Genomic DNA, 20,914 nt, shown 5'->3' with positions numbered 1-20,914 from the left:
CAAAACACCCCCACACTGATAAATAGAAACTTAAGAATTTCCAAAGGAATTATTCCCCCATCCAACTGCCCCTTTTAGCACAAAGCCCAACTCATTTTTGCCAGAATGTTAAATGTTCCTAGCTTGTGTCTGTAAAGCCAAGAAGCTGAGTGGTCATCTAAAGGATAGAATGAGAAAGAATAAAGCAAGGACAGTATGAATCTGACACTTCAAGAACAGCATGGAGAACAAGCAGCATAGTTGATCAAGCTTCTGCTAGTGGCTAACAGATCTGGTAGGTTCAGGGCTCAGCACCTCAGTAACAGAACCACGGAAGATTCTTGACATGTTCCTACATACAGGCGAATACAGGGATGTACCTTGTGCATGCTTTTAAGCCAAGGAAGTAAGGATCTGTATTACAAGGCAAGACTAGTATGTGGAATAAGAATCAGCAAATTGGGAACCTAGGAGGAAAACTAGGAGAAGATATCATTTCCAGTCTCCTTGATGAAAGGTGGTGAGAATCAGTACTGCGAAAGGTATGAGGCTGCAGAAACAGTACTGGCACTGCAGTCATAAACCCCAGTTATGCCGGAGGAGAAATTCTTTGGCCTGGCATCCTCCTCCACTATGGCATAGTTACCTCCTGGTACAAGAATGAGTTCCTTACTTCAGTAAAAGACAAAGAGCGTGTGCGATGGACTTGGTGTTGGAAGAGGAAGGTTTTGTAGGGAAGTAGTGCACTGAGAGTAAGAAGACATGGAAAGAAAAGGGAGGTTGAAGGTCAGAAACCCACTGGCCATCACATCATATTGAGGAGGAGGAATGAAATGCCAAATGAAGCAAACAATCTCTCCATTAAGTGGTAAAGAGGATCTAAGGCTGGAAAGGACAAGGTTAAAATATTTGCTAAAACAGCACAATAAATCATCAACACAGGAACAGAAATCCCCTGCTGGAAAACAGGAATGAGAAGTATGGGATATAGTCAGTATATTAAGAGACCAGTGGATGGCAGCATATTTTAAATACCAAAGTACTGGGTTGTCATGCCATATGTTTTGGTTGTAGTTTATCTGCTAATACAAGAACAAATTCATGTTTGACTCTGATAAGTTAGCACAAGCTGCAAAGATTTTTGAGTTTTGTGTATAGCTCATGTTTTTCTAAGACACTGGTGACCACTACTGTAGCTATTCCACAGAGTCATCTGGGAGATGAGCAGCATGTTTTACAAGGACAGGAGTGAAAGGCATAGAATAAGAGTGAGAGTGAGAACAACAGGGGTAACAACGTGTGACTTAGTTCTATGCACCTTCTAAGAGTTCATAAGAATATTTCAGGAATAAAAACTCAGAAGGCTATGCCTAAAAAATCACCTTAGTCTATTACTTCTGATAATTTAGTGTAGTCTCAGTCCCAAGTTTATTTTCTACTATGAAAGCTGATGATTTCTTCTCAAAAGTTAGGAACAAAATCTGTAAATTGTTGAAAAATTTCTTAAGATATAAAATCATACGTGAAGAAAAAAACCCCAAGTACCAATTCAGGCCATAGCATTAACACCCATCCAACCAAAAACCAGTGTGCATGAAGTAGTATAGAGGGAAGACTAACTTGCTAATTAGACTTCAGAAAAAAACAAAACCCACCAAACCCACATTATTCTTGCTTACCGTATTTATTCACTCTTAAGTGGAAAAAACCTGACAAGTCATAATGGATTTGACTCATCACTATACATACTGTCTATATTCCTTGATCACACAAAATTTAAACTGAGAAAGGAAAATACAAATTTTAAACAGTTTATAAATTCATTTGATAAACAGACTTCCAATAAACTTATGAAAGTTAGAAGGAAAGGTTTTTCAAGACTCATTTCTCATGTTTTCTGAAGCAAAACACTTAACATAAAGCACACCTGACATCTGACTAACATACACCTCAGAGGTTTTCTATGTAGTCTTCACTAAAGTGCACTTACTAAATGTTTTACAATACCAGACCATGAGTTCCTCCACCAGCTTCAAAACCTGTGAACTAGATACTCACTGTAAACAATGCTTCTAAAAAATGGACAGTTCAAATACAAAAAAGAAGAGGGCATTAGCAGTCAATTTTCTTTGGGAGATAGTACACTGCATTTGGTTCTCACTTTCTTACAAACAGCAGCAAACAAAAAGCATGGTAATAATTTCAATTATTTGAAGCTCTTCAGTTTTAAGAGCATTTGTAAGAACAGCTCCAATTATAACAAACTGATATTTGCATAATTAACTTTGAAACAAAGCATTCTGTTAGTGATAAATGCATTGAGCTGAAATATATTAAGACAAGCTATTCTGTGAACTTGTCAGATACGTGTGCTGAAGCTTCCCCTTCTAATGACAAGATGTTTAGTACAGCACAAAAGATATTTTAAAATTAATATAGAAGCTGGAATGTTTTTTCAATTGTAGTACACTTCATTTGAGAAGATTACCATGACAAAGCATGAAAAGGAAAGAGGACTGAAAGCAACGATTTATAGACGTTCTAATTTTTCACTTAGAAATTCTTCCACGCTATCTGTATTCCACTTGAGGATGCTTAGTTCTTCTGCAATGTTCCCACTGTCATCCAGCAGCTTTAGTACAGGGTCAGAACCACGCACATACTGCGGAAAAAAACAACTCAGTTACCTTGGGCTGGAAATGCATTCTCCATATTAACACTCAACCTACCCCACCAGTTAAAAAGATGTCAAAGTAGGAATAGTAAGAAGTCCAAAGAGCAACACCATAAATACTTAGGAACAGAGCACTAAATTACATCAGAGTATTCTGAGCAAACTTTAGCAACACAATTTGTGCCAAGAAATCAACCTAAGCTTTGGCTTTTTAAAGCTTAGAATTCTCAAAAAACAAACAGACAAGCCTTGTTCCTGACAATGCTCAATGTTATAAATATTCTAATGCCACATATTTTGTTCTGATTTTATGAATTTCATCACTAGAGTGTTTAATCACAATGTATTCTACTTTTCTTGAAGAAAATAGATCTATAAAAATCAAATCAAGCTTATAAGATCAGTCTTCCAGGTTGCTTTCTCTTACGCTATAACCTCCTCTCCTCCAGTATTTTTTCACCTACTGTGCAGATTCAAAGAATTACATGTTCAAAACTAGAGTCTGCGTGTATGCAGAGGAAGAACTGGTAAAAGGGGAGACACCATACTGAAGCTTTAACGACAGAGAGGTGCCGTTGGGTTGCACACTCCACCAGCAGCAACTGGCCAGTGCCTGCAGCTCTGGATTAGATGCTTTCTTGCCTAGTCCTCAGGAATGAGGGTGGGTGAAAAGAAGGAAGCATAAGGGACAAAGAGGCCTCATTTCACAGGAAATTAAAACACATCAAGAGCAGTAAATGTTTATCTTGAGATCCAGAACAGTTACCTGCCTTAAATAAAACAGGTAGGAAACAGATTCAGTTCCAACTTCTGCCTTGGATTTAACATCAAAGAGAGGAAAGTAGAAGAACAAGTCAAATGAAGACAGGGTGTGGGTGCGGGTGTTGGGGTGCGTGCGTGCGTGCTGAACGTCTGTGTCTTCTTGGGCCACTACACAAGCTAATGCATACGCAGGGACAACGCCGTAAGCCTAGCTGTGAAAAACAGTATTCTGCTTCAACTGTTTTAAGTTAACCAAAGCTGGATTTTTAAATCAAGCAGCTGAATGTTTTTTCTCGTATTATCAGTAGCCTTTCTACCACTTTAGAAATTTCTGGTCACTTTAACAGCTCAAAGTTCTACTATCAATTTCTAATGTAATCACATTCCTTCCTGCTGTGTTGTATCTGTGCCTGCTAGGCTTTGCTGGTAACATAATACTTTAATGCTTCTGAAGACTCACCAAGTCACAAAATATGTAATGCAAATGAAAGCTTTTAACAGTATTAGAAGGCTCTAACCATTTAAGTTTATGGAAGGATTTCCCCAGGAGCACTTTACTTTACCCTACTGAGCTAACCTAGTTGGTTTTACTTAATGAAGACAGTGGCATCTAATCCATTTTCCACAAGTCTCATAAAATAAATACAGATCCATTTGCACTGAATTTTTTCTCGGTAGTGCTCTATACCAATTGTACTGTATACTGCTTTGATGTTCAATGCAGCTACAAAGTTTAAATGAAAGTGAACCAGACATGCAGAAGGAAAGCTTTTGAAAGAAACTGGAGGACACAGAGACGTGAATGCATGAGACAGACAGAGGAAATCTGTTTTAGATGGAATCTGCTGCTGAGAAGACAAATCGCTTATTACAGCCATGCACAGCTATAAAGTGATTCCAGATGGTGCCATTTGGTGAATAGAGATGGGAGCAGGAGATGGGAGAATCAAGATGTATATCTGTGAAGTACACTGGAAAATCACACAGGATTTTAAGAGGAAGGTGAAGACTTACACTACGTCTTAAAAGCAAAGAACTGTTTGGGCTTAAGGCAGTGCAGCTTATGCAGCTTTGCATATATGCAAGTCATGAGAAACACCGTTCAGTACATGCATTTGTATAAGGTTGGATGTTTGAATACTATAAAGAAAAACAAAATCACAGAACACAGCAAGGAAATTCTGACAGGGTGAAGAAAAATTTAAGAATGACTGAATGTATGGAAATGGCAGCTCCATCAGAAAATGAGGGAAGAACAGGAGAAAAAGAAACTATGGCAGAATAAGCTTCAGTAAATCCAAGATATCCGCAGAGTAAGGACAGAACACAAGTATTCCTTGCATTGCTTTGCCATCTGCTATTACTTATGGGTTCCAGTATATTTTTTATTGGATTAAAAAAAGCAACAAACCCTAACAAGAAAAAAAACCCAAATCCCCAACAACAATAAAAAATTGATACCAAACAGTTACCAAGCAATAAACCAATCAGTATTAGCAGCAGGAACTTGTAAAGATTTATGCTGGCAAAGCAAATATATGTCCTGCTAAAGGATTACTTGATCAGCAAATAAGGAACAATCCACAGTCTCTACCAAGCTTAATTCTTCCTAACATCCCAAATAGAAAAAGTTAGGTTACAACTCACCTTGATTTGCAGTCCCCTGAAGAGTTTTGGCTTATCACTCCTGACAAAAGCTATGGTTTGGAGAAAAGAAAGATAATCAAACTCCTTCACTTGCATAAAGTAGCTTTACATTCAAGCTAGTATTACCTGAATTATTTATTTTGGAATAATGCTTTAGAAAGTATCTTAATGCCCTAAAAAAGTTAATCATACTAGAGCTATTATGCCTAAGGAACAGCCTATTTTCCACTAGTAGTCCAAACGAGCTTCTTATCTGCTTGGATTTTCCTCTAACACTAGTGCAACTGTCTAAATCAGTGTATTTGCATGTACAACTGCCAGTCTTCAGCAGACTGGCCCACATGTAGCTGGGATATGTAAATGTGAGGAAAAGCATTAAGACTGATCAAAATCTGGCTGAAGATAAGCTTTGTGAGGGAGGCTAAATATGACACATATCCCATCAGCACGCTCCATGCAAGCTGCAGCAGTGCAGGTGAAAGGGCACGGAGGAAACTGTGGATAGAGGTGTTAATTCTTGCAAACAAGACAGACAATCTTCTCTTGCAGAGATCTCTGAGACTACACATCAAAACCCAGCAAGAAAACATGAACAGAAAACATTCTCTTGTTGGTATGTCCTCTTCTCTTGACAGTCCTAAAGACAATCGGATCTAAGATGGACTCTTACGGCCTACTGTGTAGCTACACAGAGTAAAGTTCAGGTCTGAGGTGGGCTGCTGCTGAACAATTAATCACTCGAAGCAGCAGTCAGCAAACAAAAAGCATTAACAGCAGCATAGTCCCTGTACCCCTACAGCACAACCCAGGCCTTGTATTATCTTTAATTTTAAAAAGAAAAGGTTATACGAATTATTTCAGGGCAAAGCGTAAGAATAAACCCCTACTTCCAAACACTTTAGCCTAATGAATGTCTGAATTCTAGAAGTATTTAAAGTTTATTTAGAAAAATAGCATAGTCTTCATTCCTCCTTTTTACATTCAAGTTACACTAAAGACTGAATTCTAATCTCTGACATTAAGTGGATTCAGGACACTCCTGTAGTATGTCAGTAGCATCTCCCCAAGGATGAACCCTGTCAGTACAGATTGACTCTTACAGAAGTGCTAGCCACATTTTAAAGCTGCTTTTGTGAGGTTAGAAAACAATGAATCTCTCACAAATTGCAGTGCATCCAGCTGGAGCATGGAGATGAGTGCAACCTCAGGACTAATGTTTCATACTGCCTTACGAAGTGTAGTGCTTTCCTCTGTAATTGTAGAGATGTCCCCTGGCATCTTTATACCTATCTTTATATTACTGTAGACAGTTACCTTAACACTTTCTCAGTATGTGTATGCTGTGAGTGGCATTTATTTTCTTCCCTCTTCCAAGGTGCTCTCTGTATAGATCAAAATCATATACTCTGCCTGCTGCACCAACCACTACAGTGTAAACTAGTTTAAAAAATACCAATGGCCCAACGAGCTGGCAGGTATACTAGAGCCCTGAAGAAGAAAACAAGGGTTGTTTTTGTTCTTTCTGTAGAACTATACACTAATGTCATATTGTAAGCTGTACTTGTATAACAATCCCAAATAGCACTAAATAACCAGTACTTGCTCACATGCTACAGTTCAATTCCGATTTAAACTCAAAGACTTAATTTTCAGCTTCAGTGTTTCCCATGTCCTTCTGACCTGTTAGTTGTCCTGGCTGTCATCAACTGCAACATGCAAAAAAAAAATGGTAAAGATATTTCTTATTCTTTGTAAAATCCACAGCATGTTGAACTATTTCAACAGGAATTTTTCCACATTTTTTTCCCAATTTAAATCTAAACCTGAAATCAGTCTCTATGGCTTTATATGAAAAGGAGGTTGTAAGCAGCAGTCAGTATGGTGGGTAACTTTAATTGCAAAACTTTAAGAAAAATGGTAAGGGAGTACAGTAAAAAGGATAAAGTTTCAGACGCAAATCTGAACTGTGGAACTCGATTGTATTAAAGAATAGCCTTTGGGGGTTACCACAGGTTACAGCACTTTAAGCTTGTAGCAGGTGTGAGGATTTGTTACTTATTTGACAGATGAAAACTCATTTGGACATGAGTGGCTGTTCTCCGGCTGCAGTGCTAGACTGAACAAGCTTGCATAAAATGGGAACAGAATTAGGTGGAAGAAGCAAGTATTCTACAGGCAGTATTACATTTTATCACTTTAAAAGTAGCTATTACACACTTGTATCAATGTCAAATGTCTAAATCGTCTGAAAGCTGAAGCACTACAGAACATTTTTCCTGATGTTTTAGACAACTGGAACAAGATCAGTTTCTGTTAATGGCATATTTATTTCTAATGCTGATCATAGTTACTTTCTGCATTAGTCACTTGAATTTGCAGTGCAACAAAGAAACATTCACTGTACAAACAACTTAATTTGTATATTCTGAATTTTGGAAGCTAAAGTAAGAAACTAATATACTGGCATGCATTAAAAATACAGGTTATCCCATCAAACACTTTTTTCCTTTCCACAAAATAAGTTGAATAAACAGCCCTTGGAATTGATGAGGTCAGGAAGTCAGATGCAGCTACAGCACACAATCTGGGACATGTGCCTGCTTGCTCATGTGATGGGGTGCACCTTCAGCACTGCCCCAACAGTTTCCCCTCTACACCCTGAAATCAACACTGCTTCCTATGATCCTATGTCTGAAGGCTACTTGCATGTCTTTACACCATTTTTTTAACAGTTTGGTGTTTAATACTAAAACCCTAGCTACCTCCTCATTGTGCTCTCCTTGTAGCACCTTTAGAAATTACACACTGGACAGAAACAAGCATTTATACAGTCCATCCATGGGTGAGCAGGGAAGGCATTTTCCACTTCGACTTCCATAAGATGAACTCTGAGCTTAGTGCCATGACACGATGTTCCAGTGAATTAAACACCAGACTAGAAGTCAGAGCTGTTCTACTGCCAGCTTTGCAACTGTCCTTCCACATAATGTTAAGAAAACCACTTCACCTTATAAAAGATGTGCAATACCAAAGCATATGCCTTCTGTTTGAAGGCAATCCTAAGGTGAGCTAACAGAGCAGACTAGATTGCCATGCGATCAGCTACAATGAAAAGGTCAGAGAAAAGTACCAGGTGTGTGTGGGCATTTTAAAGCCTGCTCAGCACCAAAGTGTTTTGCAAAGAGAGGTAATATCGAACAGTGCTTTTCAAGACCTAAAAGCATCCTCTGCCTGTGAACACAGCAGAACAGAGAAGCTCATTGCTATCACTGTAACGTCACTTTGTTTTGATATGTAACACCTATTTGTTTTGAGAGTCTGTGAAAACCAGTCTGTTGGAATTAAAGCCTGAAGTCCTAAATGGAGATTACGAAGGAATCTAAGAATCAGAGGCCCAAATGGCAAGTCTATGTATCTGCATGCACACACCTGCACTATTCTCCGAGGTACAGAAGGATATACTGTAAGAAAACTTCCTGACCCAAAATGGACATGACACTCTCCATGTGGAGTTGCAGATCTATATGCTAGGCATAACTTTTGTAAAGAGAGTTGACTACCCACTGTTCTATATTAAGGGCATGATCCAGACTACCAAGGATACCCACATTCAGGAATATTCACATTATTTAGATTCCTGCTTTATGAGGAAAGATCTCATGCTTGATCTGTAACTGAAAAAATACTGTTGAGAAAAAAATAACTTTATCTCTTAATACTTGAATGACAGCCAATATACAATGGCAGTAAAATCTCACACTAGTTTTCAAACAAATGTGCACGCAGACAAGCAATTTTAACCTTGTCTGTCTCCACACGCATCAGAAGGATTATAATGGCCTCAAATCAGAAAGGCCTGGAGGAGATTAAAAAAACCTTACTGTCTCTATTATATCCTTTTCAGATTTTAATGGCAGAAAAGCACAAGTCAGAACTAGTCAAATCTTCAGCACAAGGTCAGCAATAAATTTTTACTGCACAATTTTTCCTCTTGGTAAGCTACAGCATGTCTTCTAGCCGGAATCTAATGTGATTAAGTATCTGCCAGTAATGGGAAACTGCACTTGTTCAAACTTCTAATCCTTTTGTTATTTAAAAAGCTGTGCTTTCCGTTTAGATTTGTTCCATTGCTTACTGTTATAACACTTACAAGGACTATGTATGCCCACGGGGATTCACCCAGCTTTTTACACTGCCTACACCCTTCTTAGTTTATCCTATTTTTCTAGTAAATGCAACCCTTTAGCTTCTTCTGAACGCTTGATGCTGTGTACAGATACACAACTTCGTATTACAGATAAGTCATTAAAAATGCTGGCTGTGCACTGAAAAGCAGCTGCATACTTTTCTGATGGTGACTATCCCTGCTGTCCCTCAGTATTACACCAAAAGAGTCCATTATGCGATCATGGCAAGGAATTGTTAGTGCTTCAAGAGTAACATTAGAAATGAATGCTTCCATCATCATTCATAAGTAAGGAAGGATGTTCCAAAATCTGTATGAAGAATGATCTATTTTTAAAAAAATATTTAAAGTCTTTGTGATGCATTTAAAATGTTTCACACACTGAATTAGCAATAGGAAGCACATAAGTTATTACCATCTTTCAAAAGACTTGCATTTTATGGAACAGTAGCATGGTACTTTGTGCAACTCAATGCAGCATGTATGTTTTTATTTGATTTTTAAAACTCAAAAGTAAGAAAGACTAAATGTATACAAGATGTGTTACAGGAAAAAACTGAAGTGATCTAATACTAATAAAAGAGGATGACTGAAATACTTGTAGGATTATCTGTAGTTTTTCTGAGTTAATTTCAATAAAGAAAATGCAGCATTACTTAGCATAAATCAATGAAATAAAGGGTAGTTTGCCTAACTTGGCCCTGAATTATTAGACACAAGCAGTTTGAAAGTAAAAAAAAAATACTAGAAACACAAGCTTGTGCAGAATGTCATGGATTTGTACGTTAAGAAAGGCAAAAAGGACTTGACCATACCACAAACTTAACCATTTTGTACCTGAAATGAACTTGAATAAAGCAATGGTTTTATTGAGGCATTGCTAATTATCAAGTGTTAAACCTATGAAAAAGAAAAGCAACCAAAACAAGAGTAGCAGAGTGATATTTTATGAAGACAGGAAAACCCCAGCGTTTAATCATGTCACAAATACCTAAGCATTGCTAAGACATCTGGCAATATTTCCTAAAAATGTGAATGTATAAGTCACTGGGAATACAGGCAAACCAAAAGCATTAGTTTCTTTCCTCATACTCTTCAATAATTTGTTTTGGGGACATATAAATGCTCTGCAGTTTTGAAGATCGCGTGAGCCTGCTTCCAAAGATACCATGAAAGCCTAGCAAAAAGATGGAACTACAGCAGACCTCAAACTCTCATTTACATTTTAAAGGCTATAGCTCTTTACCTTTTGGAGACCTCAGTCTCAGATAAGAATTTAAATATAAGAATTCATAAGGCACATCAATAACTACTATTTGTAGTCTATTAATCGAGTTACAATGCATCTGTTCACAATTTCATACAAAGCACCACACGCTTTCAAAATCAAATCCAAGACAGAGCTCTGATCAAGTCTGAAGAAGAAAGTTCACAAAAAACCCACAGACAGGGAACTTTATAGAACCAGCAGACCAAAAGACATTTCCAAATCTGAAGAGGACCATTGTTTTAGTTTCTGTATAATCTGCTTACCAAAGACTATGATAAAACGATGCATGCCTGCCACTATAGTATCCTACATTTCTTAGCAAGAGTTTTACTAATATTTCTACCAATGCAAGATTTAAGGTTAATAAAAGTTTCTAACTTTCCTCCTCCAGTGTAAGAATTGCAAATTAAAATAACCTGGAAATAAGTGATCTTACCTACAAATACAATCCCATAACAAATTACACTTTAGTAGCTAAAAGAATCCCCTTCACAATTGCAAACCTGGGCAATGTAAGAGTGCTTACTGACCCTGAAGTCAGAGGATCTAATGTAGTTGCATACTGCATGAGTTCAAGGATGAAGGACCTTGTTCCTCTAACAGATTTGCTGGGAGCATGTCCATTTCTTAACTAAGAGAGCCACACAGGGAGAGGTGACAGTTATTCTATTGGTGAACAAAAGGAATGCAGAGAAATAGCAAAGAAATACTCAATTAAACCCCCCAGCCTAATTAAGTTTTTGTTAAACTGGAAAGAACATAGGAGTCCAGACACTGTGATCTCCCATCTCATCATTAACAGAATATGGCTGCCACCAAAAAGTCAACTTAAAACAAATATGCTGGGTTAATCACTGACCCAGCTAGTTTATTATTCTATTTCAGAGACTTAGTTTTATGGATGTCAGTCAAAAACTGTTACATTTTCTGTGTTTCCTGGTATAATAAGATACTGCTTCATCTATGAATCTTGTCACTGAAGTTTTCAATGTTCCACTTTGACGAAGTGCTTTTAAATGGTAAATATTTAAGAACAGTTTTATACAGAACAATTTCAAAATATATGTAATATTGGAATTAATTTTACAGTACAGCATTTATAATGAAGCAATTTATTTTTAAGGGAAACTTAACAGGAGAAATATTTCAGCACTGAACTTAGAGAAACTTACAGAAACCTTTAGTGGTCTGTTCCCTGACTTAGCACAGGAAGATGTATTTGAAAAACATAATAGACATCCCTGGCCATATTCACAAGGGCATTTAATACTTTGCTATGGTATTGCAAAGAATAACATTCAGTTTACGATTGAGATAATCTTGCCAAGGACTAGATTTTTTCATCACTTGTCACTTCTTTGCTTTCCCAGTACCTACAAATATATTCCATATGTAATGGTTCTCACATATCAGGCACACAGGTGTATTCAGCAACTATTTGTAGCCTAAAATTATATAACCAGTAATTCTGATACAAATTTTGATACAGAAGGACCACAGAATATTGCATTTAGTTACCATGAGCAATGCAGGTTTTTCCAACTGTATAATATCCTTACTGTGTAACTTTTACAAACATTTATTAATTCAACAAATTAATATTAACTATTAACACAAATACTACAAATTAATGATTTTAAGGTGTGAATCTCATAAAACAAACATGCACACTATTCATCCTTTGGCCAAATAAAATATAATCCAGAAGTAGTCTGTGACAAATCAAGCCTGTGAGAGTAAACAGTGACAAAACAATTTACACAGGTGCTTAAAAGTGAAGACTTCACAGTCAGATACAGGAGTAACATATACTAATCCAAGGAATACTAATACATACACAGTCCTGCAATTAGTGGTGCCATTTTCTGTATATTCTGGAAAAAGAAAAAAATCCCAACAAAATCCTAGCAGAAGCTATAGGAAAGGAATCAAGAGTTATTTGTGATAAGACATTGCCAATGACAAGCTACACAGTTCAATGAAGCCTACAAAAACAATGCCTCGAAAGCAGCAGCATGACCTTCAGGCAACCTAACTTCCGTAGCAAACATCAAAGTGAAAAGTTAAAACAGCAACACTTCTTGAATGTTAATGTCTTAAGATGAAGACATTAAATACCTGTTTCTGGTACAAGTTAAAATCAAGGGGAAAAAAATCGCAATATAAGTATTCTTAGATTAATACTAACGTAAGGACAAATTCCAGCTGGAAGAATATATTCTACTGCTTTTTAAAATTTCTAAGTATGCTCTTAAAATTTAATTCCAACCTGTTTTAATACTCTAAAAGTAAATTTGGTCAAGATAAATTTAGATTGGGTAACTCCAGAAACTGGTAATGAACAGGCAAACAAGAACTTAAGCACACTAGTCAGTCCTTTTTTTCCTTCTCACTGTACCAAAGAACTGGTAGTTAAAACAAAATCTGCTGAAAAACCACTGAAATTCATTCAGTCATTTTAAAAAGCAAGTTATATGATTAATTGAATGCGAATCTTTGAGCATCTTTAAATAACAAAGGATTGAAAGGAAAATAAATCTTTAAAATGTTCAGGCTTTTCCTTTTGTACTGTAAGCTTCTGGAACATGTTTCACGGTGTGCACGCAGCAGAAATTAAGGGCCATTTCCTTTTAGGACCTACTGAGGACATAACGCAGGTGGGAGTCAGGCCAGTAGGTTGACCTCTTCCTTCAAACCAACAGCTCAAAAGAGCACTTCAGTGTAATAAATTCACAACCATGAAGAAGCTGAGCGAACAGGCAACAACAGTTGGGAACGTTTTTATGTTTACTAAATTTGAATAGTCACGGAGATAATATGGACTCCTGTGCTAATAAAGTTAATCTCCTTGTGCCCCTGCACTAAACAAGTCATTTAAACAATCCCTCTTCTGGCATTTTAAACAGTGGAAAAGAGAAAATAGTTCGGCTCTGGTCTTGCGGTCAACTGAACTGTATGTGGGTAGAGGTGGAAGGAGAGGGTCTGAAGCAGCACAACTTACATAAATTATAATCTGTTTTAAAATCTTCTTACGTGTTTGTCAGTCAGCCTTCAAACAGGCAGGTATGAATACTGACCACGGTAGATGGAGACATGCTGTTTGTGCAATTTTTTGTCTAACGCTAGACTAGATTAGTTTTTGTTCTCTATGCATCTGTGTCCAACGTACAGTATTAGGATCTTCATCACGGGGGGTGGGAGGGAATCTAAGTAGTGCTATCACCTAAGCTCTTCCCCATTTATAAGAAAATTCCAGTTTGAAATTTCTCACAGATGTTTTCCCTGCAGCTTCTTCCCACCACACACTGATGATACTTGATTTTCCTTTTAAACTACCGTATTCCATTTGTTACAGATTTGCTAATAAGTTAAGATTGATTGAATTTGATTGATTATTTGATTTTATAAAATCAATTATGTAATAGAAATATAGAAGGGTAAGAAATATATTTTAATGAAACTTCTATAGTAAAAGCTGCTATAAAAATCCTCTGTACAGCCCCATACTAAGGCCGGAGGTATTGGTCAGAATCACCTAGTAGGAATGTTTTGAACTTAGATAACAGACTTAAGATTTGAGATGATTGTTCATATGTAACCTAGGAAAATGTACTAAAATGTCAAAATGAGAATTAATGTGAACTGGGGAAAGTCGAGTGAAGCAACCTATAGTTGCCGGCCAAGAAACAGTTACCTTAAGTGAAAGGTAATTCCGGCAGGGGGAGATCGAGACCACCAACTCATATACCCTACCCAAATCGTACCCCAGACCCATTTCCAGACCTTTCTAACCTTTATTGCGCAGAATCTGATATGGGAGGAGACTATGTTAATGATTTTTGGGAAAACTTATGATTATGTATGAATACTCAATGAATATGTACGGATGAGTTTTATAAAAGGCGTATGATATTGAACCATGGTGTGCGTTGATCGTGAGAGGACTCACTCACGCACCTGGCCGTTAATAAAGAAGTGTCTCCTTATCTACATCACACTGGTGTCAATAAGTTCTTCATTCCGAGATTTCGGTAACACATTCACTTTAGTTGACATTATCTACAGACAAAACAATTCTACTAGAGGATCTGTGAAAAGGAAGTAGTTCTGTAAGTGCACAATACAATTTCATTACTGGAGACCAGTTCCATGAGTCTCAGGTCAATGCAACTTTCCTGACATAATATATGAAATTTATGATATATGAAATTTATGACTACTTGTAGTAGTACTTAAAAACACATTTTGTCATTCAGCTGTGAAAGGATTTCATATTTGAAAGAGCAGTAGTGGCTTTACTTACCCTGGACTTGAGGGAACCTTCCCAGTTTTCATCCACATACCTCTAGGACAGCTCCTGCATAAAGCTGTAATGAAAAAAAGCTGTTAGTGACATAAAAAAAAAATCTAAATCACTAGTTTACTTATGGCATGTTATCTGTTGAACTATTTTTCTTTGAAAAGACAATATGCTATTGTGTTGATGGCACCTACAAATAAGATCTTAAATAGAATCACAATTCCAGACCTGCCTCCAATTTAATGCAACAACAGACTGTTCCCTCAAGACACACGATAATTTTCATTTATTAAAAATGTAAAAACAGGAACAAAGTTCATGTCAGATATACTGTTGCTGGATGCAAAGTTTCATTTTAAAAAAATGAACACAACTGAACATTTTACAATGCAACTTACAGACTAACAATAGGAAAACAAACTTTCTCCCCAAAGATGCTAAGAAAAGTCTAATTAAGTGAAATTTTAGTTTCCATTTTAAACCTAACTTGGACAGTGAAATACTGTTTATAATAAAGAAAAGGCAATGAATTTAGACTTACAATTTGGGCTAACTATTAGTAGCTTATTGTAGTTAACTGGGATTGCAGAAAGAGGACAGATCACATTAACAGACCTCAGCTGAAGTAATATATGCAGGCTGGACTAAATTTGATGCTTGTACTTAGATGTCACTCACTTCTGACAGCTATACAAGATACTCAGATGCAGCGTTCTTAAAGCTAAGTAGAAGTTCATTTCAATTTTATGTGCTATCTAAATAAAAAAACCCTATTGATAACCTATTGATCTTGTATATTGTCACATGTTTGTAAACTTCCTGGTTTGTTTCTTTTTGCAACATGCAATTGATTCTATAGTTTGATGAATCTTAAATCTAAACAACAGATTTTTCCAGCTACTGTAAAGTTCGGCATTTTAATCTGTAAAGTTAGGCATTTTAATCTTACATAGCTGTCAATACTGTATACCAAATCATGTCCTTCTAACCCTGAAACCCCACTGTTAACAGAGAAGCTGACAGAATAAGCTTCAGTTAATTTTTTTAAATTCAATTACTTACCTTCTACAAACAACTAAGACCCCTGCTTTCGTTTTCTTTCAGACAGTGTCTTCATAACAAATGTGCAAGTCAGGACATGGAAAATATAACCTTATCGAAGTGAAGCAAATCCACGTTTCACTTACAATATGAAATGTGAATACGTGTAATTAAAAGTGAGCTTTCACTATGAAATTTAATCAGCACTAACCCCTCTGAAAAAGGGGTGACAAGTTGTAAAAGAGAACCATACACGATAGGACAGAAATCTCAGAGACAATTAACTTTGTCACCTATATATGTAGGCATTATGGACAGCCTGGAATACATCTTCATTTCAGAATATGAATCTTCTGAATTCAGGTCCAACTCAATACTTGCCTAAATTCTACAAATTAGAATATAACTACTCAAATCATTTGCAGGGAAATAACAACTTCTTTCCTGACACAAACTAATCTGTAATCATTACTTCCAAAGGAAACAACTAAAAACGTTACATTACATTATCGCTTCAGAACAGCATCTCAGAAATTTGCTTAACTGCATTTAGATTTTTAACTAGACATTAGATTTAAGATAAAACTTAACCCAGAACTGCTATGAAACAATACTTGAGATCAAAAATACCAATTTTTTTTAAAAGCTTTTTCTCACTGCTCAAAGATTTTAATTAAAAAAAGGCGCTGATAAACAGCTCAGATACTAGCTTGCATAATTAAAGTTCCTCTGGACTTAAAACATGAAGTAATTACCAAGATAGAGGAAATATGGAATACTGAGATTATAAACTTCATTTACCTTGTCTCTATTAATTATTGTTAAAAAAAGTTCAACAATAATTATATCAGCAGTTCTAGATTTAGATATTAGTTTGCACACTCACTAATACACTGAACATTTATACTTGTTCTCTGATACTAACCATTATCTGCATTTTTCTATCAAGAAGTTAATATAAAGAGGTAGACAAAGGCATAAATAGCTTTTTTCTGTCTAATTATTTCATTTATGATTATAAAGAACTATGTACACCCAAATTTAGGACAATGGTAAAATGAGCATTTTTCAATTCTCATTACTGCAATTAATTCTTACAGTTCATTTCTTCCTTTCAAACAAGGATTTCTATGGAACAAGATCACTGTAAACTACTAAAACTATCAAACTACTCAAATAGTTACTAACATATATGTTATATTTAACTATATATATAATATATAGTTACATATATCTTATATATACTTAAAACTAGTTTAATACTTAAACTATTAAAAACTACCCCCAGTTTGTAACTCCTAGACAATATCTGACAGAAGTGAAGTTTAACAAAGAAAACAGCTCAGTTGCTGATGTCTATATTTTGAGCTTGTGACTGCCGTAATTGAAGCTCAACTGTGCCGATACAAAAAAATTCAGATTCACGCTGGGACAAACAGCTGCTGTCTAGATGGCCGGACAAGAAAAAAAGAAAAATCAACTGGCTTCATTTATAAATCTGAACAAAGGTGTCTTTTGCAAGAAACACAGGTTTATTTGCATCACTTAGCCCACAACAAAAGCATACTTGTAGTATCTGCTGCTGCTACCATCTCATCATGTCCAGAGCAGATGTCCTCCAAACTTACTTGTGAAGGCAATTACTGTGTTCAAGTATTACTAAGAATGACACGTATCACTCAGTGTGGAGGCATACAAACATGTCGAGTCAGTTCATTACACAATGCTTAACTCATAAGTTAGTTCATTTTAAAATAATGCTTCACTTGTTTTAGTGCTCATGAAAGTGGGTTTACTACTACAAGCAACGAAATAAAGACTCTCTAAACTATTACTACTGCCCATTTTAACATCCAAAACAAGTCCTGCTATGACTTCCAGGCTGATTCATGTCTGCATCTATAAAAATAACTTAGCTTTTTTAAAAACATTCTAGTGGTGTGCTTTCTAAGGCTATTGTGACAAAATCTGAATTCTTCCCTCATCTTTTACAAAGCATTGGCTTGAGTTAAGTTTCATTCAAAAGCTTTTTGTAAGCACGCAAAGGTCTTCTAATAGTTCACACTGATGTAATGAAGATGGCTCTTCACAACTGAGAGGAGGAAAACCACACTATCAGTCATGCCTGCTTTAATAATAAAGGAAAGTGGTAATTATAACAGAATAACCCATTTACATAAGAATCATATTAAAAATATGTATTGTAACAATAACTGTTCCAGCAATAAAAAGCAAGGAACCTTAACTTAGGTTAAAGAAAACATTTCACTGGTTATTAGGAAGAGAGTTGAAGTAATTTCTGCACGACAACATTCCAGCAGCGCTTCATTTATACATAGATATGGTACTTTTATCACAACTACTCATGTTAAAAACTCCAGAAGAAAAATGAAATTCCTGCTACAACGCTGCTATATAACTCTTAAAAACTAAACAGGAACTCGGATCAAACCAAACTGAAAAAACGGTACTTAACAGTGATTGCTTCTTGATAATAATAAAACGATGTTAGATCAAAGGTGACAAAAGAAGTTTTGTAAAATACAATAAATTATCACTAATTTTACTTCCATAGCACCTATATTTTGCACAGTGCTTTCTTCTAACTACTGACTAAGCCTGACCTTGCAGGGTTTACAAAGTGTCACTCAAACTGGATTTGTACAGCTGTTTGCAATCAGCTGAAAAAAATTGTAGTACCATCATGTCTTAAGACATGCAATGAAACAGGCTGTTAAGATAAAGCCACACAATGGTAAACAGCTATCTTACGGTATCTGGATTTTCTCAGATACCTGCGTATTTTCCTGTCCTAACATCAAACAGTTTAAAAAAAAAAATAGTTAAGCTCTGAAAACAAGTGGTAAAGCACCACTTATGACTACTGCTAAAACTCTGGAATTTTCAATTGCCTCAGGTACAAGACAATCTTTTACTAAATATTTACCAAAACTAATCTCTTTTCAATGCAAAGAATTTTTGTTTTTATGAAATTCTCTGTAATTTTGATTTTATGTTACTATATAAGCAGATCTGCCAAAGAAACCTCCCCACCCCCTATCAACTCATACCAGAGTTTTACTTCAAATAAGTCAGGAAAGATAAGGATATTATTATTCTTATTGGCCGAAGTTACTTGGCATGTGCAAACCTGTATTGTTTTAAAATAAGGTGCATGATCTCTTTTTTCAAAGGCATGCAAATTAAGTTTTAGTGTCCCACCCACAAAGCAAAGCAAGTTAAGAACTGAGTTGTTCTGAGAAATAGTCAACAAAGAAAAGAGATTTTGATGCAAGTTTCTTCTGCTCTTTCCTAAACTATTATAAGTACCAATTAATTAGTTACTTTTACTAGAAAACTAGGTTAGTTAAAAGAAAGGAATATACGTTGTGATATAAAATATTTTGTTTTCCATGGGGACAGAATATGGGGTATTTGTATGAACAGCTAGAAGTTTTTAAAAAAAAAAAAAAAAATCACTCTAGTCTTCCCCTTTCCTGGAGACAGAAAGTGAGCAAGAATCTGTGGGTCAGCAGAGAGCAGTCAGAAAGCCTCACTGCCAGGAACAGTTATGAATTGCTGTTCTGTAATGCAAAAAGCCAATAAAGTCATTGCTACACACACATCACTCAGATCTGATGTAATCAGTAAATTTAGCAACAAAGAAACTGCTCCTATTCACAACTCATGATCCAGTGAAGGCAGATGCCTAACTCTTAAATAAGAGTTTGGAAACAAAGAGTCAGTCAAAAAAAAAGAGTTATCTGAATTAACACTATGTATTACAGGCAAATTCCTCTGAAGAAAGCTCAAGCAGAATCTAAGCTTGCATTTATTTGCAGGGAAGGAAACTCCCAACAGAATACAAGGGTGACAAGTTACAACGAGCATGTTTAAGCACCGAAATAATTTATAGGAAAGCTTGTAGAATCTATATCTTTGGAGATCTTCAGAACTTTTAAGTTCTGCTTTGAACTCAACTTTTTCATTCTGAATGTACACAACACAGTTGTACATTACTAATCAAATCTTCAGCATACAGAAAGTGTGTCATCCATTAAGTGTCTTATTTTTTGGTGTTAAACAATCTCCTCCACGCAGTATTAAGTAAACAGTTTTGCTCTTTGAATCCAGCCACCACCAAAAAGCTCAAAACCAACTTCCCTTCCTGGCAGACTATTTTTTGTTAACTTTGCTCTCAGAATGGTTTGGTATAAGGTCATGTGAGCAAAAGATGAAAATGCAGAAGCTGAGCAGCCATCAATTCTAGACCTCCGGAGCTGCAGCATGGATTAGATGTGTGAATGCCCAATTTACCTGAGTGGCAGTGGAGGCAGTGCAGAGTGGAATAGAGAAGGGTGGCAGAAAAAGGGCTCCTGTGCACAGACTCACTTGGATCTGGTTAACAGATTTATATAAACTAAAACGTAGAGAATGTTAACAGTTTAAATTCTAATTTTGGAACACACTGTCCAATTAACTTAGCTATCTAACCATCTACTTGTCTCTAGAAGCAGAATCACCGAACATCTCTTATTCTCCAGAATCTGTGCTTTTTTAAAGTTGCAAAGAAAACATTCAGAACAGAACTCATCAACTGTTTAATCTGACTTTGCGCATTCAAGTAATTTTGAGACTGTACTTTTTGAAGTTGTTTTCAACAGAGTCAAATGCCAGTATTTTATCCAGATGGAGGAGGTCAGACTTCATTAGCTAAACCTATTCCATTCACCATCACAGATGCGCATCAACAACTGTAACTCAGATTTAGCAAATACACATTTATCATTTCCTTAACTTTTCTTTTTCACTGATAAGACTAGAAAGTGCTCTTCCATATGTAAGGCTTGCCCTGCTACAGACAGATAATCTATTTTATCTTAGTTTATCCGACAGAGATGAACTTTCAGTGAATCTTAAACATTGATTAGCTAGCTGGACCTTCCTTATCTAGGACTACTGTTTGTCAACATAGTTTTCATTGCTGATAACAACATGTACAGAATGAAGGGAAAGAGTGTACATGGTAAAGTTCTTGAGAAGGACATCCACTTC

General features: G+C 36.1%; 1 protein-coding gene across 1 annotated transcript in view; it reads right to left on the bottom strand.

Moving 5' to 3' along the window:
- Nucleotides 1-1,647: 1,647 nt before the first annotated feature.
- Nucleotides 1,648-20,914, bottom strand: part of SELENOF (selenoprotein F) — a 28,606-nt gene continuing 9,339 nt past the window's right edge. Inside the window, exons 3-5 of the mRNA XM_040611218.1 lie at nt 14,822-14,885; nt 5,063-5,112; nt 1,648-2,641 (exon numbers count right to left, since the gene is read on the bottom strand). Coding sequence (XP_040467152.1) covers nt 2,510-2,641; nt 5,063-5,112; nt 14,822-14,885 — 246 coding nt within the window. The 3' untranslated portion in view covers nt 1,648-2,509. The remainder of the gene's footprint in view (nt 2,642-5,062; nt 5,113-14,821; nt 14,886-20,914) is intronic.

The sequence above is a fragment of the Falco naumanni genome, chromosome 11 (genome assembly GCF_017639655.2).
Source record: "Falco naumanni isolate bFalNau1 chromosome 11, bFalNau1.pat, whole genome shotgun sequence".
Classification (NCBI taxonomy): domain Eukaryota; kingdom Metazoa; phylum Chordata; class Aves; order Falconiformes; family Falconidae; genus Falco; species Falco naumanni.
Note: the sequence above shows the minus strand (reverse complement) of the source record. Positions and strands in the feature narration are given on the sequence as shown.